The sequence below is a fragment of the Notamacropus eugenii genome, chromosome 7 (assembly GCF_028372415.1).
Source record: "Notamacropus eugenii isolate mMacEug1 chromosome 7, mMacEug1.pri_v2, whole genome shotgun sequence".
Lineage (NCBI taxonomy): Eukaryota > Metazoa > Chordata > Mammalia > Diprotodontia > Macropodidae > Notamacropus > Notamacropus eugenii.
In genome coordinates this window covers 56,456,343-56,478,598 of record NC_092878.1, presented here as the reverse complement: position 1 = coordinate 56,478,598, position 22,256 = coordinate 56,456,343, and the positions used below count along the sequence as shown (strand labels likewise).

The following is a 22,256-nucleotide window of genomic DNA, read 5'->3' as shown; positions in this document are numbered from 1 at the left end:
ATGTGTGTGTATAGACGTGTGTGTGCGCGGGTGTGTGTATAGATGTGTGTGTGTATAGACGTGTGTGTATAGATGTGTGTGTGCGTGTGTGTGTATGTGTGTGCGTGTGTGTGTGTGTGTATAGATGTGTGTGTGTATATAGATGTGTGTGTGTGCGTGTGTGTGTGTGCGTGTGTGTGTGCGTGTGTGTGTGCGTGTGTGTGTGTATAGATGTGTGTGTATAGACGTGTGTGTGCGCGGGTGTGTGTATAGATGTGTGTGTGTGTATAGACGTGTGTGTATAGATGTGTGTGTGCGTGTGTGTGTATGTGTGTGCGCGTGTGTGTGTGTATAGATGTGTGTGTATGTGCGTGTGTGTGTATAGATGTGTGTGTGCGTGTGTGTGTATGTGTGTGCACGTGTGTGTGTGTATAGACGTGTGTGTATAGATGTGTGTGTGCGTGTGTGTGTGTGCGTGTGTGTGTATGTGTGTGCGTGTGTGTGTGCGTGTGTGTGTGTATAGATGTGTGTATAGACTTGTGTGTGCGCGGGTGTGTGTATAGATGTGTGTGTGTGTATAGACGTGTGTGTATAGATGTGTGTGTGCGTGTGTGTGTATGTGTGTGCACGTGTGTGTGTGTATAGATGTGTGTGTGTATATAGATGTGTGTGTGTGTGCGTGTGTGTGCGTGTGTGTGTGTATAGATGTGTGTGTATAGACGTGTGTGTGCGCGGGTGTGTGTATAGATGTGTGTGTGTATAGACGTGTGTGTATAGATGTGTGTGTGCGTGTGTGTGTATGTGTGTGCACGTGTGTGTGTGTATAGATGTGTGTGTATATAGATGTGTGTGTGTGTGCGTGTGTGTGCGTGTGTGTGTGTATAGATGTGTGTGTATAGACGTGTGTGTGCGCGGGTGTGTGTATAGATGTGTGTGTGTATAGACGTGTGTGTATAGATGTGTGTGTGCGTGTGTGTGTATGTGTGTGCGCGTGTGTGTGTGTATAGATGTGTGTGTGTATAGATGTGTGCGTGTGTGTGTATGTGTGTGCGCGCGTGTATGTGTATAGATGTGTGTGTATAGACGTGTGTGTATAGATGTGTGTGTGCGTGTGTGTGTGTGCGTGTGTGTGCGCGTGTGTGTGTGTGTATAGATGTGTGTGTATAGACGTGTGTGTGCATAGACATGTGTGTGTATAGACGTGTGTGTATAGACGTGTGTGTGCGCGGGTGTGTGTATAGATATGTGTGTGTGTATAGACGTGTGTGTATAGATGTGTGTGTATAGGCGTCTGTGTGCATAGACATGTGTGTGTATAGACTGTGTAGACATGTGTGCATAGACGTGTGTGTATAGACGTGTGTGTGTTCGCCCGTCCACCTGAGCTGTCACTGGCCAGGTCCCCAAGCAGAAGCTGCTACCTCCTTGCTTCCTCCCTGGGCTTTCAGTTCTCCCTCTACTTAATGCTCCCTGGCTTTCCATTTGAGGGGGGAGGTCTTTGTGACGGCCTTCTCCCCATCTCTGCACAGCTACAGTGCTTGCTTCCTGGATAACTCACTCCCTGCTTCCCAAGGCATTCTGCCAAAACCTTTTCCAGATTGAGGCATTTGTGGGCAGGGGGATGCCTGCCTGTGTGCCTAGCTGCTTGGGTGGAGGGGAGTCAATCCATAACCAGTTTAAACCTCGACTGTGTTGTCGGTCACTGTGCCAATCCCTGGAAATACCAGTGCAAAGAATGAAACAATCCCTACCTGCCGTGAGCTTACATTCTAATGAGGGAGACAAGTTCATATAGGATCATATAAAGCATAAATATTTTTGCATAATATATAAAAGTCAAGTACAAGGTACTATGAGAAGGAAGGTACTGGCAATTGAGGGGATCAGGAAAGGGATGCAGGAAAGGCTTCCTGCAGAAGATAGTTTCTGAGTTATACCTTTTTTTCTTTTTAAAATAAATTTATTGTTGTTTTTTTTTTAACATTCATTTTTTTAAAAAAAATTGAGTTCTGAATTATCTCCCTTCTGGCCCTCCGCCACCCATTGAGAAGGCAAGAAATGTGCTATCCATTATACATGTAAAATCACTGCATCTTTTTTTCCCTCAATACACCCTTTCTCCCTATCCCTTCCTCCCTCCCCCCGCCTTGAAAAAGAAATACAAAACTCTTGTTAAATTTTTGCACATTGACCATGTGCAAAAAAATATGTGTCTGAACTATGTCGAAAGGAAGGGTCTGAGTCAGGCAAGAAGATATAGTCAGATGTTTGATGAGTGCCTCTCAATACCACTTTCCCTCCCTTCTGTTTATAGGCTTAATCTCAACATACTGTTGAAGAACAGTTTCCTAACTAATCCAGAGGGTTGTTTCAAGAGCTCCTGCTTTTTATTAAAGTGGAGAACAGGAGCAGGGACCTGAACCAGCAGCAGTAAGATCACTGCCAAAAGTGAATTCAGTGCTGAAAGCAGGCAGCTGAAAGCCTGCTGAGAGGATTGAAGCTTGAGCCAAATTCAGTATAAAGTTATTAAACGTGTGTCAGTCTGAGGTGATCTATAAAATGAGGTGGTTCAGCTAGTTGATCTCAGAGGCCACTTCTACTTAAGTCCTGTGGGCCTATGACTTAGAGAGTCCTAGTAGAGGTTTCTGTGCAAATGAATATTCCAAACATTTACATTTGAACAGAATGCCTGACACTCAAAACAGAACCCACAGATTTTTAACATAAAGGCTTTGTTAGTGCTTAAACAATAATACTTTGTATCTGTCCTCTCTTTTACAAGTTGTAAAAAAATTCTTACCAGTCAGTATATACAGTATACCGATTGTATATTCATTTTCTTATGTCTCTGAAATGTAGTTCAGAGGAGGACTTAGTATATGTAATAAAGACATAGTAAAGACTAAGAGTCCAAATTTTTGAACAAAGGTATTAAGGAAGGTAAAGACATACCTAATGTCATTTAGTCATTAATGGAGCCATCATATTATGACTTCCAGTCCAATACTTATTAGACTAAAAAGTTGAAACACTTTCTAGCTTTCCTTCTGATTTCAGATAAAATTTCCTTTTTTCATTGTATCCCCAACACATAATAATAATAGTAATATCTAGTGTTTGTATTACATTTTGTGCTTTATAAATCACTCTACAAATGTTATCTCATTTGATACAACAGCTCTGTGAGGTAGATGCTGTTATTATTCCCATTTTATAGATAAGAAAACTGAGGCTGAGAGAAGTGACTTGCCCAGGGTTACACAGTTAAGTAAGTGTCTGAGGCAGAATATGAACTCAGGTCTTCCTGATTTCAAGTCTATTATTCTATCCACTTTGCCTGGCATGTAGTGGGGACTTAATAAATGCTTGTTGAATAAATATGGGGTCATCCTGTTTGTGCCTCTAGGCCAGTGGTCTCCATAATGTGGAACCAGGCATGATTCCAAAGGAGCCATAGTATGACTAATTAACTAATTGTGTACTTGTGTAATCAGAAGTTAGAGAGGTGATGAGTCAGTCACATCTGACCTTCCCTGCCAGAACCATGGTAGTATGTCTCCAACACAACACCTACCCTTAACCCTCAACAGACCTTCACTTCCCCAGAGCAATGAACTAGCCTATCTACTTCTGAACCTGGCTTCAGATCCCTCAGAGTAATTGTAACCCGGCCTCTATTAGTGCTGCTGCCGCAGCACATTCACCATACAAGTGCCATTCAAAAATTCAGGTACTATTCCCCACCCACCCACCCCCTACACACAAACATACTCACTCTTTTCCCTCAGATTTCCTTGTGACTTGGGCAGACACTCTTAGCCCACCTTCGAAGTCATCAACCAATAAGTAGGTAGGATCTCCATACCACTCCATCCCATTTCTTTGTTCTTTAGGATGAGACCAAATGAATTGCATAGGATAAGCAGGTATGGATGGGTGGTGACAAATTAATTGTAACTTCCCTGTTATTGGTATGGGCACCACCATCTAGTCCCTCAATTTTATGATCTTGGTATTCTCTTTGACTTTTTACTCCTTCATCCCACATGTCCTGTCAGCTGCCATATCTTATCATTACTACTTCCATAGCTCTTGCATGTTTTCTCCACTACCGTAATTCAGTCACTCATAACCTCTCACCTAGACTATTTTTAAAATTCAATTTTATTTTCTTCACTTTCAAATTTTCTCCCTCCTTCCTCCTAGTCCCCCACACAATGAGAAAAAACAAAACCCATTACAAAGTTGTACAGTCATGTAAAACAAATTCCTGCATTCATCAAGGAAGGAAGAAAGGAAGGAAAGAAACATGTTTCGATTTGTACTCTTGAATCCATCAGCTCTCCATCTGGAGATAGTTGGCATGTTTCATCTTGAGTCCTTTGGAATTATCTCACCTAGACTATTGTAATTGCCTCCTTTGCTTAGTCTCCCTCTCTCATGTCCCTCTCCACTCTAATGGAGGGGTGGGGAACTTATGGCCTCGAGGCCACATGTGGCCTCTAGGTCCTCTAGTGAAATCCTTTGACTAAATCCAAACTTCACAGAACAAATCCCCTTAAGAGTATTTGTTCTGTGAAATTTAGACTCAGTCAAAAGGCTGTACCTAAGGACCTAGAAGGCCACATGTGGCCTCAAGGCAAAGTGATTTTCCTTAAACTCAGATCTGATCATAGCATTCTCCTACTCAAACTCCTGTGGCTCCCTATCGACTCTAGACTCAAATATGACTTCACCTTTATCTGATCCTTTTTTAATTTTAAGTTTTATGATATATACATATGATTATTAGATTATGTGTGTAACAAGTAAATATACGTAAATAATTGGGAGGTACAGATTTTTTATGAGTGGGGGTGCCTAATCAAAAAGTTTGGAGATTTACTCCTCTAGACAGATCTAACTAATCTATGCCTCTATCCTGCTCACTTTGACTTTGCACCACCTCCTATTTTCTTTTTCACATATATATTTTTATCTTTTAATTTCTGCATTTAGAGGAATATATTAATGAATACATTTCCCCCTGGAAAACCTGTCAATTGTGTCTTATGTTACCATGAGTAGCTCCCATTCTGACTTTCTAGAGTTCATTTTTCTGCACTTTATCAGGCATTCCTACGGCCTATGAGTTTAACCACAGATGGGGAACCTTCGGCCTGGAGGCCACACATGGCCTTCTAGGTTCTCAGATACAGCCTTTTGACCAAGTCCAAGTTTTACCGAAGAAATCCTTTTGAGGGGATTTATTCCGTGAGGTTTGGATCCAGCCAAAGGGCCTTTTCAATTGTTGAACTAACCAACTTGCCCCAAAGAACTTCACCAACCTTTTGCCTGGATTTAGTAAAATTAGGATGCAATTTTGTTATTTCTAGAGCATTGTAACAGGAAAGAAGAAGGACATCTTCCATATAGAATCTATGCCCTTGGAATTCCTTTGTATGTATCTGTGTACATATGTTTGTTCGTATGTATGTACAAGTTAAGTGTCATAATATATAAAGCAGAACACTGAACCTGAAGTCAGGAAGACTTTGGTTTGAATCGTACCGCAGATAGTTTCTAGCCATATGACCCTGGGCAAGTCATTTAATTTCTCTCAGTCTTAGTTTCCTCATCTGTAAATCGGAGGTAATAATAGCACCTGGCCTCACGGGTTATTGTGAGGATCAAATAAGACAACAAATGTAAAGTGCTTTATAAACCTTAATGCTCTTATGGCCCTTTAGAGTGACAGTGTTTTACACTATTTATCATGCCTCAAAGCATTCTTGTGGTTATTATTTTAACACGGAGCTCAGATATAACTATGTAGAAATGTGCCCAGTTTAAAAGTGCCCCAAAGTCTTCCAAATCTCTGCTGTATGACCAAATGGTACAAACACTGCTGAGAAAAACAGCACTCTTGTTTATCACTTTAAAGTTGTGTGTGTGTGTGTGTGTGTGTGTGTGTGTGTGTGTGTGTGTACACATGTCTAATAGGAGTCTCACAACATCCCTGGGAGACAGATAATATTGGTATCACTATCCTCCTTTCCTAAACGAGGAAGCCGAGGCTCAGGAGGCTTGCCTAACTCTTGAGTGTACAAGGCAGAAGCGAGGCTTCCTTGCTCCAATCCAGTGCTCTTTCCACAATGACCTGCTTCCTCTCCAGAAGGAGAAGGACATCAGTGGGCTGTATTTCTTTAGAAAGTAGCAATTTCAGAAGTTACTAGGTTTATTTGAAGTCTTTTTTAGTGAAATTTTCTTGTTTCATTGTACACATTGTTAAGACTTCAAGACATACCCAGCGTGGTGTTGACTCCGCTCTGTAATTCCGTTTCCGCACAATCTGTGTAGCTCTTGAGCAAAAAAGGAATGTGGATGGCAGACTGGGGTGGCCAAATCTCCTGCAGACAAGGTCTCCCCAGTAGAATGTAAGGCCCTTGAGAGCAAGGACCATTTCACATTCCTGCCCGATGGTACATGTTTTTATTATGATGCTTTACAGATATAGTAAGTGCTTCATAAATATTGGGTGAAGCAAAATGAAGCATGATCTTACCTCATGGATTTGTTGTGATCGGTAATTAATAAATATAATTGTAAGTCACATTATAAATACAGAATGCCAAACAAAAATTATATGGCAAACACTTGAGTATGAAATGGCCTCACTACTAACCAGTTTAAAGGAATAATTATCATTTATGCACTCCTGTGCTTTCTGAATATTTGAATATTCATAATATGTGTGTTACATATTACACCAATTTCTTAAATACATGCTTTAGTATTTATCCATGCTCATTTGGCCTTTAGATTATATTATCACAAGGTGCCATAGTGGTCAGTGAGCTTGTACAGGTAGCTTGTTACAATTATATGTTAAAATGTATCTAATTATGAATTGCTTTATAAGATTTTCCATGGCTTTCTTTTGATTTATCTTACAGACTTTGGTCTCACCTAATGTATCATCCTTGAGTTTAGTCTATTAGTCTTTAAAGTTATATAGACAGATGGAGCTAGGTGATATTTCAGGTGATTTTGCCTTTTCATTTTGCCTTTCTTTCAGTTTTGATGCATCCATCAGACATATGAATTGATGCTTCTTAATACTGATCTCCTCAAGGTTTCTGTGGGTAGGACTAGGGATAATCACACCAGTCCTTGACTTTAATAGCACAAAAGAAGCCTTATTGATTCTAAGATTCCATAGTCTTCTTAGTCAGGTTTATCCAAAGAGAATAAGCAGCACCATCTGTGTGTTATGTGAAGTCACTCTTTATCTTTGTATACCTCACATACAAACATGAATTTTGTTAAGGATAACTTGTGATAATACGATTATTTTGATTATCTGTAGTAGGTATTTTATTTATTGGAAAACTTCCAGTTTGGAAAAAACCCTCAGGTTGTTTTTTTCAGTAATTGTAATGCTGTGAAGATAAATGTTGCTAAATAAAATATAATTTTTACTTAGCATTTTATATTTGCAATATGCCTTAAAGTTATTTTTATCATTGATTACCCTACAGATTTATGTTACATAATCTCAACTAGGATCTCACTCTAGCAAGGTAATCCTTTTATTCTTCCCTAATTGACTTCTATACCTCTTACCACAGTATCTTTTCCAAAGCTCCCTTAAGCTGAGGACTTTGCCTCATGTTTTACTAAAACCATGAGATCATGTGACAAGAGTTCTCCCTTCTGCCATCCTGTTCATCTTATCACTCAGATGCTTTTCCCCACTATCTCCTCCTTCACCCCATCTTACATGAAGAGGTGGCCTTTCCAAAGCAGACCCCTCTATCTGTACACATGATCCATTCCATCCCATCTCTTCCAGGCCTTCTGTATTTCTCACCCCTTCATTTATCTTCAAATCTCTCCATCTTCTGACTGCTTCTCTACTGCCTATAAACATGCCCATATCTCCTCCATCCTCAAAAACCTTTCATTTAACCTGTTCATCCTCACTAGTTATCATTCCATATCTCTCCTTGCTTTTATGACTAAACTCTGAAAAAACTCTCTATAATCATTGCCTCCACTTCCTTTCCTCTCATTTTCTGCAGCCTCATCATTCAAACAAAATTGCTGTCACCCAAGTTACCATTGATTTCTTAATTGCCAAACTTAATGTCCTGTTCTCACTCATCCTTCTTGACCTCTCTGGCCTGTGACACCGTCAATCGTCCTCTTTTGTACACTCTCTTTTCTCTAAGTTTTTATCATGATAAACACTAAGTGACTGATACTTACAAAAAGTACAGTAAAGGGAGAAAGAAGGCTAGCCTGAGAGGCAGGGTCAGAGTAGTGAAGGAAGCCAGACAAACATCAGATAAAACACAAATAACCAAGATTCAAAATGAGCAAAACAGAATGCTGATACAATAAATATTTTAAAATTTTAATTGTAGAGCATCTAAATTAGCTACAGTTCCACAAGAACCGGAGATGGAAAAAGAAACTGTCCAGAATATCCTGAGTCATGCTCAAATGTAGAGAATAAACAATTGAACAAGAAATATCAAATCTGAGAAAAGCACACAACAAAATAAGAAATTGAAGAAAGTTTTTGTAGAATCATATTGTGAAATGGTTAAAATTAAAACAAGTAAAAAATAAACAAGAGGAAATAATGGCCAGCATAAAACCTCACAGAAATCCAAAGAAGCAGTAAACAATAGACAATACACTGGAAGGTGAAATTGTACACAAAGCCAGAGCAGAATACTCAGACCCAGCTCACAACACTGGAGGATAGATTGTGATATCCCAGAAAACTTGAAAAAAATATATTTCAGGAAGTTTTCAAACAGTAACAGATAATAGAAAGGATTCATACAATTAAAAGAAAACAAGATTTAACACCCATCAACATATTATAGGTAAATAAATTCAATGCCACAACAATCAGACTACCCTAACTCCTAGTAAGAGAATAGAGTATTGATCCTTAAACTGAACAAAGCTAAAAAAGGAAATTACTGCTCGTGATCATTAATGTACTGGCACACAAATATTAAAAGTTACAAACAGAATATAGCATTATTTTTAAAAATTTTTAAATGAAAATTCACCTTTTTTCCCTCTCTCCACTTTCTTCCCATTGAGGAAACAAGAAAACCAATACCCCTATTACAAACAGTGCTTGTCTTTAGAGTGTTGTTATTTTATAAATTGTATTCCTGGTTCTGCTCTCTTTATTCAGCATCAGTTCATAAATCTTCCCGGGTTTCTCTGAAAATATCTCCATCATTTCTTAAAACTCAATAGTATTCCATCATATTCATATGCCATAACTAATCGAGGCATTCCCCAATTGTTAGGTAGCCTCTCAGTTTCCATTTCTTTGCCACGTCAAAAAGAGCTGCTGTGAATATTTTTGTACATGTGAGTCCTTTTCCTCTTTCTTTGATCTTTTTGGGGGTATATACCTAGTATCAGTGTCACTGAATCAAATTGTATGCACAGTTTAATAGCTTTTGGGAGTATAGTTCCAAATTTATTTCTGGAATTGAGGATATAGCAGTATTTACAAAAAGATCAATTATGACCAAGTAGAATGTATAAATGCAATGAAAAGGTAGTTTAATACCACAAAAACTATAAACTTATTAACAAGAAAAAAATAGACATGATTTTATGATACAAAATGACCTTCAATAAAATAAAATGTAAGATTATGTTTTTAAATGTAAATATAGGAATAGAAGGAATTTTCTATAATATGATAAAATATATATTTGAAACCATAAGCTAATTACATATATGATGGAGAAAAAGTAGAATTCTCATGAAGAATAGATTTTAAACATGGATTTCTACTCTTGCCACTCCTATTTAACACAGCAAAAAGGATGAAAAGAGATTAAAAATAAACCATGGCAGTGAAAAAGTTAAAATAACTTTTAAATTTAAAGAAGGCTTTGCAAAGGAAGTGGGTAGTGACATGATCCATTGGAAAGAGTGCTAGGTTTAGAGTTAAAGACCTAGATTTGAATGCTAGCCTTGTTGCTGCCTATTTAACCTTGGACAGATCACTTCAGCTTTCTAGACCTCAGTTTCCTCATTTGTGGCTAGATAGCCCTTAAGATCCCTTCCATCCTTAAATCTAAGATTCTGTTACCCTATGGGGTAGGGTAAAACTGGGTAACATACAGAATTTCAGTAGAATTGGGAAAGATTTTCCTGGTAGGGAAATTTATTGGACAAAACATTCACATGAGCATACCCTTTTGCAGCAGAGGGATTGTGTGAGGAAACTGAGGAAGAAAAACTGCAGGTAGGATAGGACTTTGGATGTGAGAATGTGAAACATACTTTATGAAGAAGGTGTTGAGGAGCCATTCAGAGTATCTGAATGTGTGTGGTGGGGGATAGAGGGGAAGTTGGGAGGGGAGAGGAAGTGATGCGATAAAAATAACATTTTTAGGAGGATTAATCTCTTTGTGAATCTCAGAATGGACTGGAAAGAGCAAGAAACTGACATTGGGCAGGTTGTGATTTGCCCAGGGTTTCAGACAGTGGATAGCAGAACTGGGATATGAACCCAAGTCATTTAACTCCAAATCTAACACTCTTTTCACTGGGTCACATCGCCTTCCTCTCTGCCCATCACCTCCTAGAGCCAGTCATTTGCCAAGTCTTGTCAGTTCTGCCTCCACAATTCTCACATCCCCTTCCATTCCCTCAGATGGCCAAAACTCTAGTTCAGACTCTCCTCACCTCTCCCCAGGACTAGTGTAATGGCTATCTTATGGCAATAATTCCAATCAGTCTTTTTCATTTGCCCACATTTTTTGATTAAGAATAAAATTTCAGAACAGTGTATATTTTTCAGTACAGAAAAATTATAATTTCCTTCAAATTTTTTTGATATATAATTTATTTTTCAGTTCTTAACATTAACTTCCACAAGAATTTGAATTCAAAATTTTCTACCCATCTCTCCCCACCCCCCACCCCAGGACAGCATGCACAGCATCCACCCCTTCCTCCAGTCTGTCCTCCCTTCTATTACTCACCGTTCTTCCATTCCCCTTCCCCTCTATTTTCTTGTAGGGCAAAATAGATTTCTATACTTCATTGCTGTGTAGCTTAATTTCCAGTTGCATGCCAAAACAATTTTTAACATTCATTCTTAAAGTTTTGAGTTTCATATTCTCTCGCTCCCTCCCCACCCCCATCATTGAGAAAACAAGCAATTCAATATAGGTCATACGTGTGTAACAATGCAAAGCACTTCCATAATATTTATGTTGTAAAAGACTAACCACATTTCTCTCTGTCCTATCCTGCCCTTCATTTATTCTATTCTTTCCCTTGACCTGTCCTCCCACAATAGTGTTTGCTTCTGATTATCCCTTTCCCCAATTTGCTGTCCCTTCTTTTTTCTTCCTTCTCCTGTCCCCTTCCCCCTTGCCTTCCTGCAGGGTAAAATAGATTTCCATATCCAATTGAGTGTGTGTTATTTCCTCCTTAAGCCAAATCCCATGAGAGTAAGGCTTAATTATTTTCTTTCATCTACCCCCTCTTTCCCTCCATTGTAAAAGCTTTCCATGATTTTCTTGCATTGCTCTCATTTCTCTTTCCAATTTTTCCTCCACCTCTCTTAGTTGATTTTCAAAATCCTTTTTGAGCTCTTCCATGGCCTGAGACCATTGCACATTTTTTTTTGGAGGTTTTGGATATAGAATCCTTGATGTTTATGTCTTCCTTTGATGGTATGCTTTGTTCTTCCTCATCCAAAAGGATAGAAGAAAATACCTTTTCACCAAGAAAGTAACCTTCTATAGTCTTATGTTTTTTCCCTTTTTTGGGCATTTTCCCAGCCAATTACTTGACTTCTGAATCCTTTGTCAAGTGGAGGCTATACTCCAGGGACCTGTAAGTTCTCAGTTCCATCAATCAAGGGAGAGGAGCTTACTCCTCCTGGCCTGCGCTCTGTTCTGTGACCAACCACAGCACTCTTTTCTGCCCAGGATCTGCGAGTAGGATTCCCTCTCCATAGCCACCACCAGCTGCACCATGCCAGTGCTCCTCCTCACCCCAGGACCACCACTCAGAACTGAGACTCAGATTGGCTGCTCAATTCCCCCAGGGTCTTTAGGCCAAGGGTTCCAAAAGGGGATGCTGCTGCCACCTTGGGGCCAGATAGCACACCCCTCTCAGCCAGGTGAAAGAGCTTTCTTACTGACCTTTGAAGCTGTCTTTGACATTTGTGGATTGAAAAATCTCAGAACCGCAGCTGCTACCCATGATTTTATGCCCTGAAGCCTGCTCCAGTTCTGTCCATGCCATGTGGCCCAGGCTGGGCTTCACTCCGCTGTGAGTCTGGTGTGATAGACCTTTCCTCTCGGCCTTCCAGGCTGTCTTGGGTTGGAAATCTCTTTCAGTCTGTCATTTTGTGGCTTTTGCTGCTCTGGAATTTGTTGAGAGTCATTTTTTACAGGTATTTTATGGGTTATGGCGGGTGCAGCTAGAGCAGGTCTGTCTTTCTACTCTGCCATCTTGGCTCTGCCCCCTCCAATTTTTTTTTTTGGCCTGAACCTGTGATTTCACCATTGTGAGTACTTTCCAGCAATGAAAATTAGCATCTCACCTGTAATTTAGAGTCCAAAAAGAGTTTGGTTACAGAAATTAAGTGACTTACCCTCTAGCCATACAATTTGCTCATTAGTCATACAGCTAATATATATCAGAGGCAAGATTTGAACCTGATTCTTTCTGATTCCCACTTACTATGCCTCACACACCATGAGAAATGGGACCAATTTAGGATCAAAAGTAGTATCATTATTTGTCTTATATTTTTGTGATCCCCTTCTGTACAATCTCTGTATAAAAACTTTTCATGGATAGTGTAAAGACTTGAGAGAAGGCTATGGAACCTGTGAAGAAACAGAAGCAAAATTCTAGAGGAACCGCCTCCTGCCTGATGGTGGCAACTGCTGCCACCACCGAGTCAAGCCAAGAACAATGGGGAATGAGGTCGTGCATTCTTAGATCTCATTCCAACAGTACTGCACACAGATACTCTCAGGACACAGTAAATTTCTCTTTAACATTTGTCCTTCCACAATAATCTTTTTTAATTGACATGAAGGAAATACTTTTAAGTGTGGGAAAGAGCATCCTATGTTGTGCAGTGAAAAAAACATGGATCTGGAACTAAGAGACTGGGGCAGAAGCCTATCTTGGCCATTCATTACCCATAGGACTTTGGGCAAGTCATTTCACTTTTTTGAGACGTTTCCTCATCTATAAATTGAAGGGATTGTACTAGGTGACTAATAAAGTCAATTTCACCTCTAAATCTCTTATTTTTATGATCCTACTTTTGATTGATTCCCTCCTCATTCTCACAGCTCTAACCCTAATGCCCTCACCATTCCCACAGTTAGGTTTTTGGGTTTGTTGGCATTTAAAATATGTTTATATTGATGAATTTCTCAACTGTTTTTAAAATCATCTTAAGATGCAGAAGGAGTCAAAGGTAATTTTTTACTATCTGCATAAATTTATATATATTTTGAAAAACTTAGAACACTGTATATGATAAAAAAAGAACTTAACAGTTTCTTGCAGTTTCTTCTGTTCTTGACCTCTTGAGATGTTTGTGATTATGGATGAGTATTGACTTCACAATGAAAAAGAAAAAATTTAAATAAAATTAAATCAGTTTATAAAATTTAATGTCAGCTATTTAGTGTTCTCTTGCCCTTTTCTAAAAATGCCTTTGGTACTAAGTTATTAATGCTACTATTGTAATTAGAAATGTATTCTAGAAATGAAGTGATTTTTAAAATTTCAGTATAGTTTTTTTTCTTAACTAAAGTATCATATCGGTTCCTGTTCTGTTGCCATAGAAATTTCCTACTGATTTATTTTACTTGCTCTAGCTAAGCCTCTTCTCAGTATTTAATTTTATCAGTAGATTTATATGTATTATTTCCATATGGTATTAATGCAAGAAATATATTTATTTTCCTTCTTACTGTCCCCAAATATGTTTGACTGTACCAGAAACAAATGAGTTTATGTTCATATTTGTACAAGAAAGATGTTTCTTGAGTTTCAGTTTTTGTGACTTCAACTTGAGTAACTAAAATCTTGAGAAGTTGATAGAAAATGAAAAACCACAAGTGGTTCTCTGTGTCAGGACATTTTAAGAGAAGAGGTTAACAATTTTTATGACTGATTTAATATTCACTAGGTAGCCCTTTTCAAAATTTTGACTTAAGTATGTGTCAAGATGCCTCAGTTTGCATTTTCTGCCATAACTTGTTGTCTCCTGTCACTCCTTCCCTCCATTAAATGCAGTTCCTTAGGGGAAGAACTCTCATTCTTATCTTTTTATCCCTAACCCCTGGCATAGTACCTGGCACATAGTAGGTATTTAATAAGTGTTAGTTGCTTGATGACTACAGTTTCAATATTGTCTGATTTGGGGGTTTCAAAAAAATAGACAAACAGCAACATAATGATATCTCACATTTATGTATTCAGAGGCATCAGGGTATAGTGGATGGAAAGAAGGACTTAAAGTCAGGAAGAGTCTTGCCACTGGCACATGGGGCTGTGTGACCCTAGGCAAGTCACTTTTCATTATCCTACGCCACTGTCTAGGTGCCCACCTACATTGGTAAAAGGAGTTTCCACACCCGGAAATTCTCTACAATAATGAAATTGTAAGTCTAGCCCTAACTCCATTTATATATTTCTTGATGATTAAATCTAAGATCCACAAAGGATATGTGTGACTTGCCTGAAGTGATACAACTAGTAAGTGTCAGAACTGGGACTCAAATCTCGTGGCCTTTCCATTATGCTTCTGTGTAAAGTAAAAGTAGAACGGCTATTCTTAGAAATAGTTCTTAAATAGAAACAGACTTTTAGCTAATACGGTTCAGTGAAATAACATGTACCAAGCTAAAGTCCAAATGGATAATACATGATTTACATATAAAGGGTGACATCATAGAGAAGCAGGGAAAAAATTACCTTTCAAATCTATGGATAGGAAAAGAGTTCATGACCAAACAAGGGATAGAGAGGATCACAGAAGATAAAATGGACAATTTTTTATTACATAAAATTAAAAAACTTTTTACACAGAAAACTCAGTGCAGCTAAAATTATAAGGGAAATGAGTAACTGGGAGAAAATCTTTGCAGCAGGTTTCTCTCATAAGGGTCTTATTTTATATGGAATGGATTAAATTAATAAGAATAAGAGCCATTTTCCCAGTTAATAGTCAAAGGATATTAAACAAGCAGTTTTCTAATGAAGAAATCCAAGCTATCAATAACCATATGAAAAAATGCCCCAAATCACTAATAACTAGATATATATGTAAATTAAAGCAACTGAGGTTATATCTCACACCCCTCACATTGACAAAGTGGACTCAAAAAAGGAAAAGGACAAATGTTGAAGGGCTATAGGAAAACAGTCATATTAAATCTATTGGTAGAGATGTAAATTTGTTCAGCCACTCTAGAAAGCAGTTTGCAATTACACCCCAGAAGTTATAAACTTTTCATACCCTTTGACTCTGCAATACCACTACTAGGCCTGAATGATCTATGAAGAAGAATAGGACCCATATATAAAAAAATATTTATATCAGCTTTTTTATGTTGGAAAAGAACTGGAAACAAAGGAAGTGTTCATTAATTGTGGAATGGCTGAACAAATTATGGCATATGAATACAGTGAATATTGTTTTCCTATTAGAAATGCTGAAAAAATTACAGTTTCAGAGAAACCTAGAAAGACTTGTATGAGCTGATGCAGAGTAAAGTGAGCAGAAGCAGGAAAACAATGTATACAATAACAACAACTTCATGACGACAAACATCTTTGAAAGACTTAAGAACTCTGCCCCACAGCGTGTTGACCAGCCAGAGGTCTAATGAGGAAAGCATGCTGCTACTCAACTATCAAGAGAGATGATGTACTCAGGGTGCAAGTTAAGACATATACATTTTTAACATGGACAATGCAGGAATTTGTTTAGGGTTGTGCATATTTGTTACAAGGGTTTTCTTTTACTTTTTTTTTTAACTTATTTATTTAACTTTTAACATTCATTTTCACAAAATTTGGGGTTCCAAATTTTCTTCCCATTTCTCCCTTCCCCCTACCCCAAAATGCTGAGCATTCTAATTGCCCCTATCACCAATTTGCCCTCTCTTCTAACATCACTTCCTTCCCTTGACCCCATCTTCTCTTTTGTCCTATAGGGCCAGATAACTTTCTATACCCCATTACCTGTATTTCTTATTTCCTAGTAGCAAGAACAATACTCATCAGCTGTTCCTAAACTTTGACTTCCAACTTCTCTTCATCCCTCCCTCCCCACCCATTCCCTTTGGGAAGGCAAGCAATTCAATATAGGCCATATCTGTGTAGTTATGCAAATGACTTCCATAATAGTTGTGTTGTATAAGACTAACTATATTTCCCTCCATCTTATCCTGCCCCCCATTGCTCCTATTCTCTCTTTTGATCCTGTCCCTCCCCAAGAGTGTTGACTTCAAATTGCTCCCTCCTCCCACTGCCCTCCCTTCCATCATCCCCCCCACCCTGCTTATCCCCTTTTCCCCCACTTTCCTGTATTGTAAGATAGGTTTTCATACCAAAATGAGTGTGCATTTTATTCCTTCCTTTAGCTGAATGTGATGAGAGTAAGCTTCATGTTTTTTCTCTCACCTCCCCTCTTTTTCTCTCCACTGAAAAGTCTTTTGCTTGCCTCTTTTATGAGAGATAATTTGCTCCATTCCATTTCTTCCTTTCTCCTCCCAATATATTTCTCACTGCTTAATTTCATTTTTTTAAGATATGATCCCATCGTATTCAACTCACTCTGTGTGTGTGTGTGTGTGTGTGTGTGTGCGTGCATGTAATCCCACCAACTACCCAGATACTGAAAAGTTTCAAGGGTTACAAATATTGTCTTTCTATGTAGGAATGTAAACAGTTCAACTTTAGTAAGTCCCTTGTGACTGCTCTTTGCTGTTTACCTTTTCATGCTTCTCTTCATTCTTGTGTTTGAAAGTCAAATTTTCTTTTCAGCTCTGGTCTTTTCATCAAGAATGCTTGAAAGTCCTCTATTTCATTGAAAGACCATTTTTTTTCCCCTTAAGTAGTATACTCAGTTTTGCTGGTTAGGTGATTCTTGGTTTTAGTCCTAGTTCCTTTGACTTCTGGAATATCATATTCCAAGCCCTTCAATCCCTTAATGTAGAAGCTGCTAGATCTTGTGTTATCCTGATTGTATTTCCACAATACTCAAATTGTTTCTTTCTAGCTGCTTGCAATTTGGCCACAATATTCCTAGGAGTTTCTCTTTTTGGATCTCTTTCAGGTGGTGATCGGTGGATTCTTTCAATATTTATTTTGCCTTCTGGTTCTAGAATATCAGGGCAGTTTTCCTTGATAATTTCATGAAAGATGATGTCTAGGCTCTTTTTTTGATCATGGCTTTCAGGTAGTCCCATAATTTTTAAATTGTCTCTCCTGGATCTATTTTCCCGGTCAGTTGTTTTTCCAATGAGATACTTCACATTATCTTCCATTTTTTCATTCTTTTGGTTTTGTTTTGTGATTTCTTGGTTTCTCATAAAGTCATTAGCCTCCATCTGTTCCATTTTAATTTTGAAAGAACTGTTTTCTTCACTGAGCTTTTGGACCTCCTTTTCCATGTGGCTAATTCTGCTTTTTAAAGCACTCTTCTCCTCATTGGCTTTTTGAACTTCTTTTGCCAATTGAGTTAGCCTATTTTTCAAGGTGTTATTTTCTTCAGCATTTTTGGGGGTCTCCTTTAGCAAGGTGTTGACCTGCTTTTCATGCTTTTCTTGCATCTCTCTCATTTCTCTTCCCAGTTTTTCCTCCACCTCTCTTACTTGATTTTCCAAATCGTTTTTGAGCTCTTCCATGGCCTGAGCCCATTGAATATTTATCTTGGATGTTTGGGATACAGAAGCCTTGACTTTTATGTCTTTCCCTGATGGTAAGCATTGTTCTTCCTCATCTGAAAGGATGGGAGGAGATATCTGTTCACCAAGAAAGTAACCTTCTGTGATCTTATTTTTTTCCCCCTTTTTTGGGCATTTTCCCAACCAGTTACTTGACTTTTGGGTCCTTTGTCAAGAGTGGGGTATACTCTGGAAATCTGTGAGATCTCAGTTCCTCCAAGGTGGCACAATGAAGCGTGTACTGGTCTGGACACAGAGAGGGATTTCTATGCCCAGAATTTTAGCAGTTACCTCTCCATAGCCACCTGGCCTCCAGTTCCCAAGTCAGCACTGGGGGCTGATTTTCAGATAAGCTGGATGGGCAGGGCCACCATTCAGTGTGAGACAAAGACCAGCTCCACCAGGGCCTTCACCCAGGGCTGAGGTAAGACTCAGCTCTTCAGTGCCCCCAGGGGTTTTTACGCTCCAACAATGGAGCAGTCAGTACAGGCTGCTGTGGCTGCTGCCTGCTGCCAGAGCTATGGGAAGGCCCTTCTCCCTTCCTGGCCAGCTGATAAAACCCCGTCACTGACCTTTGGTGCCTGTGGGTTGAGGGATACGAGGACCCCCTGCTGCGACTGGAGATTCTGCCCCTGAGGTGTCCTCCGCCCCTGAGGTGTCCTCTGCTCCTGAGGTGTCCTCCTCCCAGAGTCTCGTTGCACCGCAAGGCCAAGGCTGGGCTGGGCTCTGCTCCATGTCCGGCGCAACCAACGATTCTGTGGGCCTTTCAGGTCACCCTGGGATGGAAATCTCCTCCACTCAGTTGTTCTCCACTTCTGCTGCTCCAGATTTTGTTGAGAGTCCCTCTCTACAGGTATTTTGTGTGCTGTGTGGGGAGACCCTGCGTAAGTGTGTCTTTCTAGTCTGCCATTTTGGCTCCACCCCCATTTAGAATATTTTGAGAAGAATGTTCAATGGGAAAAAAGAAAACTGACAGAATTATCCGTAAGTAAATCATTGCTAATGAAATCTAAATAATAGATAAATGTGTCCTGATTTTCCAGGACTGTCCATTTCATTATGGTTCTTAAAGATTTAAACCTGGAAGAGACCTGAAAGGTCATCTAGTTCAATATCCTTATTTTATGGAAGACAAATCTGAGGCCCAGAGAGGTCAAGTAAATTGCCCAGGGACATCCAGGTAATAAGTGGGGAGTTGTAAACTGAACCCAGATCATATGACTCCACATCTAGTGCCCTATACCAACCTTGGACTCTGGCAAAAATTGTTCCTTATTCTCATCACTTTAAAGGTCCTAAATTATTTTTTCCTACATCCAAGGATATTGATATCTTTGGGATAGATCTAAATAGAAAGGGCTTTCCTATAAATCCATGAAGTAGCTAATATCATAGCAGCAGCTGAACCAGACACTAACTGGTTTGGGGTGAATCTAAAGTATAAACTAGTTTTTCATTGTGCAAGAAGACCTGCCTCTGATTCTGGACATATCCAAGGCACCACTGCACCACTGATTTGGACTTTCTTCAGTGCCTGAAGAGTCACAAGGCTTTGGGAATCTTGTGTGCTAGAATTATAGGTTAGACTACCTACTGTATGAAGTAGAGATTTGTTCCTTTCTGCTAGGATCTGCCTTAAATTTACTTTATTAGAATGGTTTCCTCTTTTGTTTGATTATGTTATTGTCTAATAAACATTTAGCTAACTTTTATTCCCACATTTTAACTTCAAATTTAGTTACATTTTAAACTTATCTGCTTAATTTTTAATATTCACTCTGTTAAATCTTTCCTTTGGTATTCAGGATATGGACAAACAGTGTGTGCTTTTTAGATTTCATTATGTGAAGAGAGCTTCACTTTTGGCAGGACCTGTTGTTCCACATGTAGAGGAGACTGTTGTTGTGTGGCTCAAGAGGAGGTAGAACTGACATCTCTAACTTCTTTTCCCCACATCTTTCGCCAAGAGAAACTTTTAATTCCTAATAAAAGGGAAGCAGAAGTTTAGGGCCAGAGGATGCTCACTCTTCTCAGAGAGAGGTGATACCAGCCTAGAATTATATCTACCTCTTCTCTTAAATATTATTAGTCTAGGGGAGATGATCAAGTTCAATCTAATGTCTGATCACGGTTTCAATAAATAGGGGAAGATGGACCCCAAGCTTTACATCCAAGGTTAGATTTCCTTTTCCCAACAAATACCTGTCCCACAGTGAACACACAGAGCAAATAGCAAAGAAACACATTTATCCAAACTACAGCAAAACCAATCAGAAAACGTACACAGAGGAGAATGGATACTAAACGATACAGAGTGAAGGAGCTCTCTCATTGAGAGTCAGGTAACTCAGCCTAACCAAGGGGAGAGAATCCTAAAGCTTACCTAAGGGGAAACTCCCCAAAGTCTCTAGTGTAGCAGACTGGGGATAGCGACATGATGAAGTCATGTCAGTTTCTTCCCAGAGTCTTTTCCTTCAGCAACCAGAAGTGGGATTAGTGTCTTCCATCTTCCCTCTCCAAGGTGGAAGCCAGGAGTGCCAAAAGCAACTCAGGTTTGAAGAGTCCCAAACAGGACTGAAGAAGGCTGAAGCTTTCTCAAGCACACCAACTCTGCCCCACACATCATGCAAGGCAGGACATTGATCTCCACCAGTGAGGACAGCATCTCATCCCAAATGGGCTTTGAGACTGAGTTTTCATTTTCACATAATTTCAGCATTGATACCTTTGGAATTTTGTGACCTATTTGATTTTAATTAACCTAAACATTTTTATTTTGCTTCTTTTTTATTCTGAATTTAATAGCCATCAATAAACACTTAAATACAAAAGATTTTAACCATTAAACCATAATAATGGTTAAAAGATGTTTATTGACTAATGATCATAAATTCTGTTGTCATTTATTTTTAAATTTGTATACAGTATTAACTTCAACAAGATAATAAGAAGGTTGTCCTATTTGTTTCTGTTTTTTTCTAAACTCCATTTTGTTGCAATTTTTTTTTATTTCGTTGCTATTGTTTTCTACATAGTTGTACGTATAAATATTGTTTTGGTTTTACCTTCATTGAGCATCATTTTCATCTAAATCTTCCCTTTTTATATCATTCCTATTTCTCATTTTTATGGGTACCCCAATATCCCATTATATTGTTATACCACAGTTTGTTCATTCCTCAGTTATTTGACGAATGTAACTTCCAACATTTTGAAATGCAGTACAGTGTTATACCTTTTTGTGGAAGTCGCTTGCTCACAACAGTTAGGAAGATGAATAGATCACAATTCAATGCTTGTGCAGAGGTATTTTGGAGGTTTGGTGCACACTTGTGATTTCATTGGTGTTTTCATCTCCCAGTTTGGAAGCTCCATCTACCATTGAAGGTGACAAATTCATGTGCAGTTAATAAGATCATCTCCTAGGGCATTGAGAGATAAGGTGACTTGCCCATGGTCACATAGCTAATATGTTAGAAGCAAGACTTGAATCCAGATCTCCCTGATTCCAAGGCTGGCTTTCCATTATTCCATGTTGCTTTTCATGGGATTATATAATGTAGAGTGGGGATTAGAGGGAGCAGTGCTCAGAGAACTCAAAGTACAGGATAAATAGGGCTTTACCCAAGGGTGGAGAGATGGGGTGGAGCATGTTTTTCTTCTGGGAGACACCTTTCATCCCTGGAAGAACATGATTTCACACCTCTCCTCCTCCCCATTTATCTTCTTTATCAATATACTTTCTGTAATTTCCCAACTGCATGTGGGGTGTCCTCACCCCACCCCCCCAAACTGAATTTGCCTCAGATGAAGTTTCAGGAAGTTACAACTCTGGCTTCAGTTAATGCTGTAACAGATACCCTTGCTCCCACCTACCCTTCCTGCTCACTGCACAGTTCTCTGAATTCATGTTACAGAAAAGGAAAAGAATTCAGCTCCAGGTTTAAGCTTTCTTTTGTTCCATAGGCCAAAATGTTATTAATGTCATACATAAAAGTATGGCAAAGATATCTGAACTGGACTTAGAGAAAAGGTGAGTAAAGAAGGAGGAAAGGTGGAAGGAAGAGAGAGAGGAAGAAAACATACAAAGAGAGGATGAGTTAGCAAAATCCTATGAATTGTAAACTAGCCCAAAGGTGAATGTGATTAGGGAACAGAAGTACAGCAGGAGCAAAGGGCAGAAGCAGTATAGAGGAGAGAAGTTCTGAGAGACACAGATGTACTAAGTGGGTGAGTTACTCCTAATTGTCAAGATTTTCTGTGCTTTTGGGTCCTCTGGGCCTTGGGAGAGGTTGGCAAGAG

The 22,256-nt window shown here is 39.0% G+C and overlaps 2 protein-coding genes across 4 annotated transcripts in view; one reads left to right on the top strand and one right to left on the bottom strand.

Moving 5' to 3' along the window:
• BBOF1 (basal body orientation factor 1) overlaps positions 1–13,613 on the bottom strand; it is a 97,311-nt gene extending 83,698 nt beyond the window's left edge. Inside the window, exons 1-2 of one of the 2 annotated variants that reach the window (XM_072624883.1) lie at positions 13,549–13,613; positions 10,998–12,574 (exon numbers count right to left, since the gene is read on the bottom strand). In XM_072624883.1, the coding sequence (XP_072480984.1) occupies positions 10,998–11,008 (11 nt within the window). In that variant the 5' untranslated portion in view covers positions 11,009–12,574; positions 13,549–13,613. Of the gene's footprint in view, positions 1–10,997; positions 13,452–13,548 lie in introns of those variants that run through there. The other variant, XM_072624881.1, reaches the window with a different exon arrangement.
• ENTPD5 (ectonucleoside triphosphate diphosphohydrolase 5 (inactive)) overlaps positions 1–22,256 on the top strand; it is a 42,325-nt gene that overhangs the window by 3,009 nt on the left and 17,060 nt on the right. Inside the window, exon 1 of one of the 2 annotated variants that reach the window (XM_072624893.1) lies at positions 20,921–22,184. The exons of the other annotated variant lie outside the window; for it this stretch is intronic. The gene's annotated coding sequence lies outside the window, so the exon portion shown is untranslated. Of the gene's footprint in view, positions 1–20,920; positions 22,185–22,256 lie in introns of those variants that run through there. 2 annotated transcript variants of the gene reach the window in all.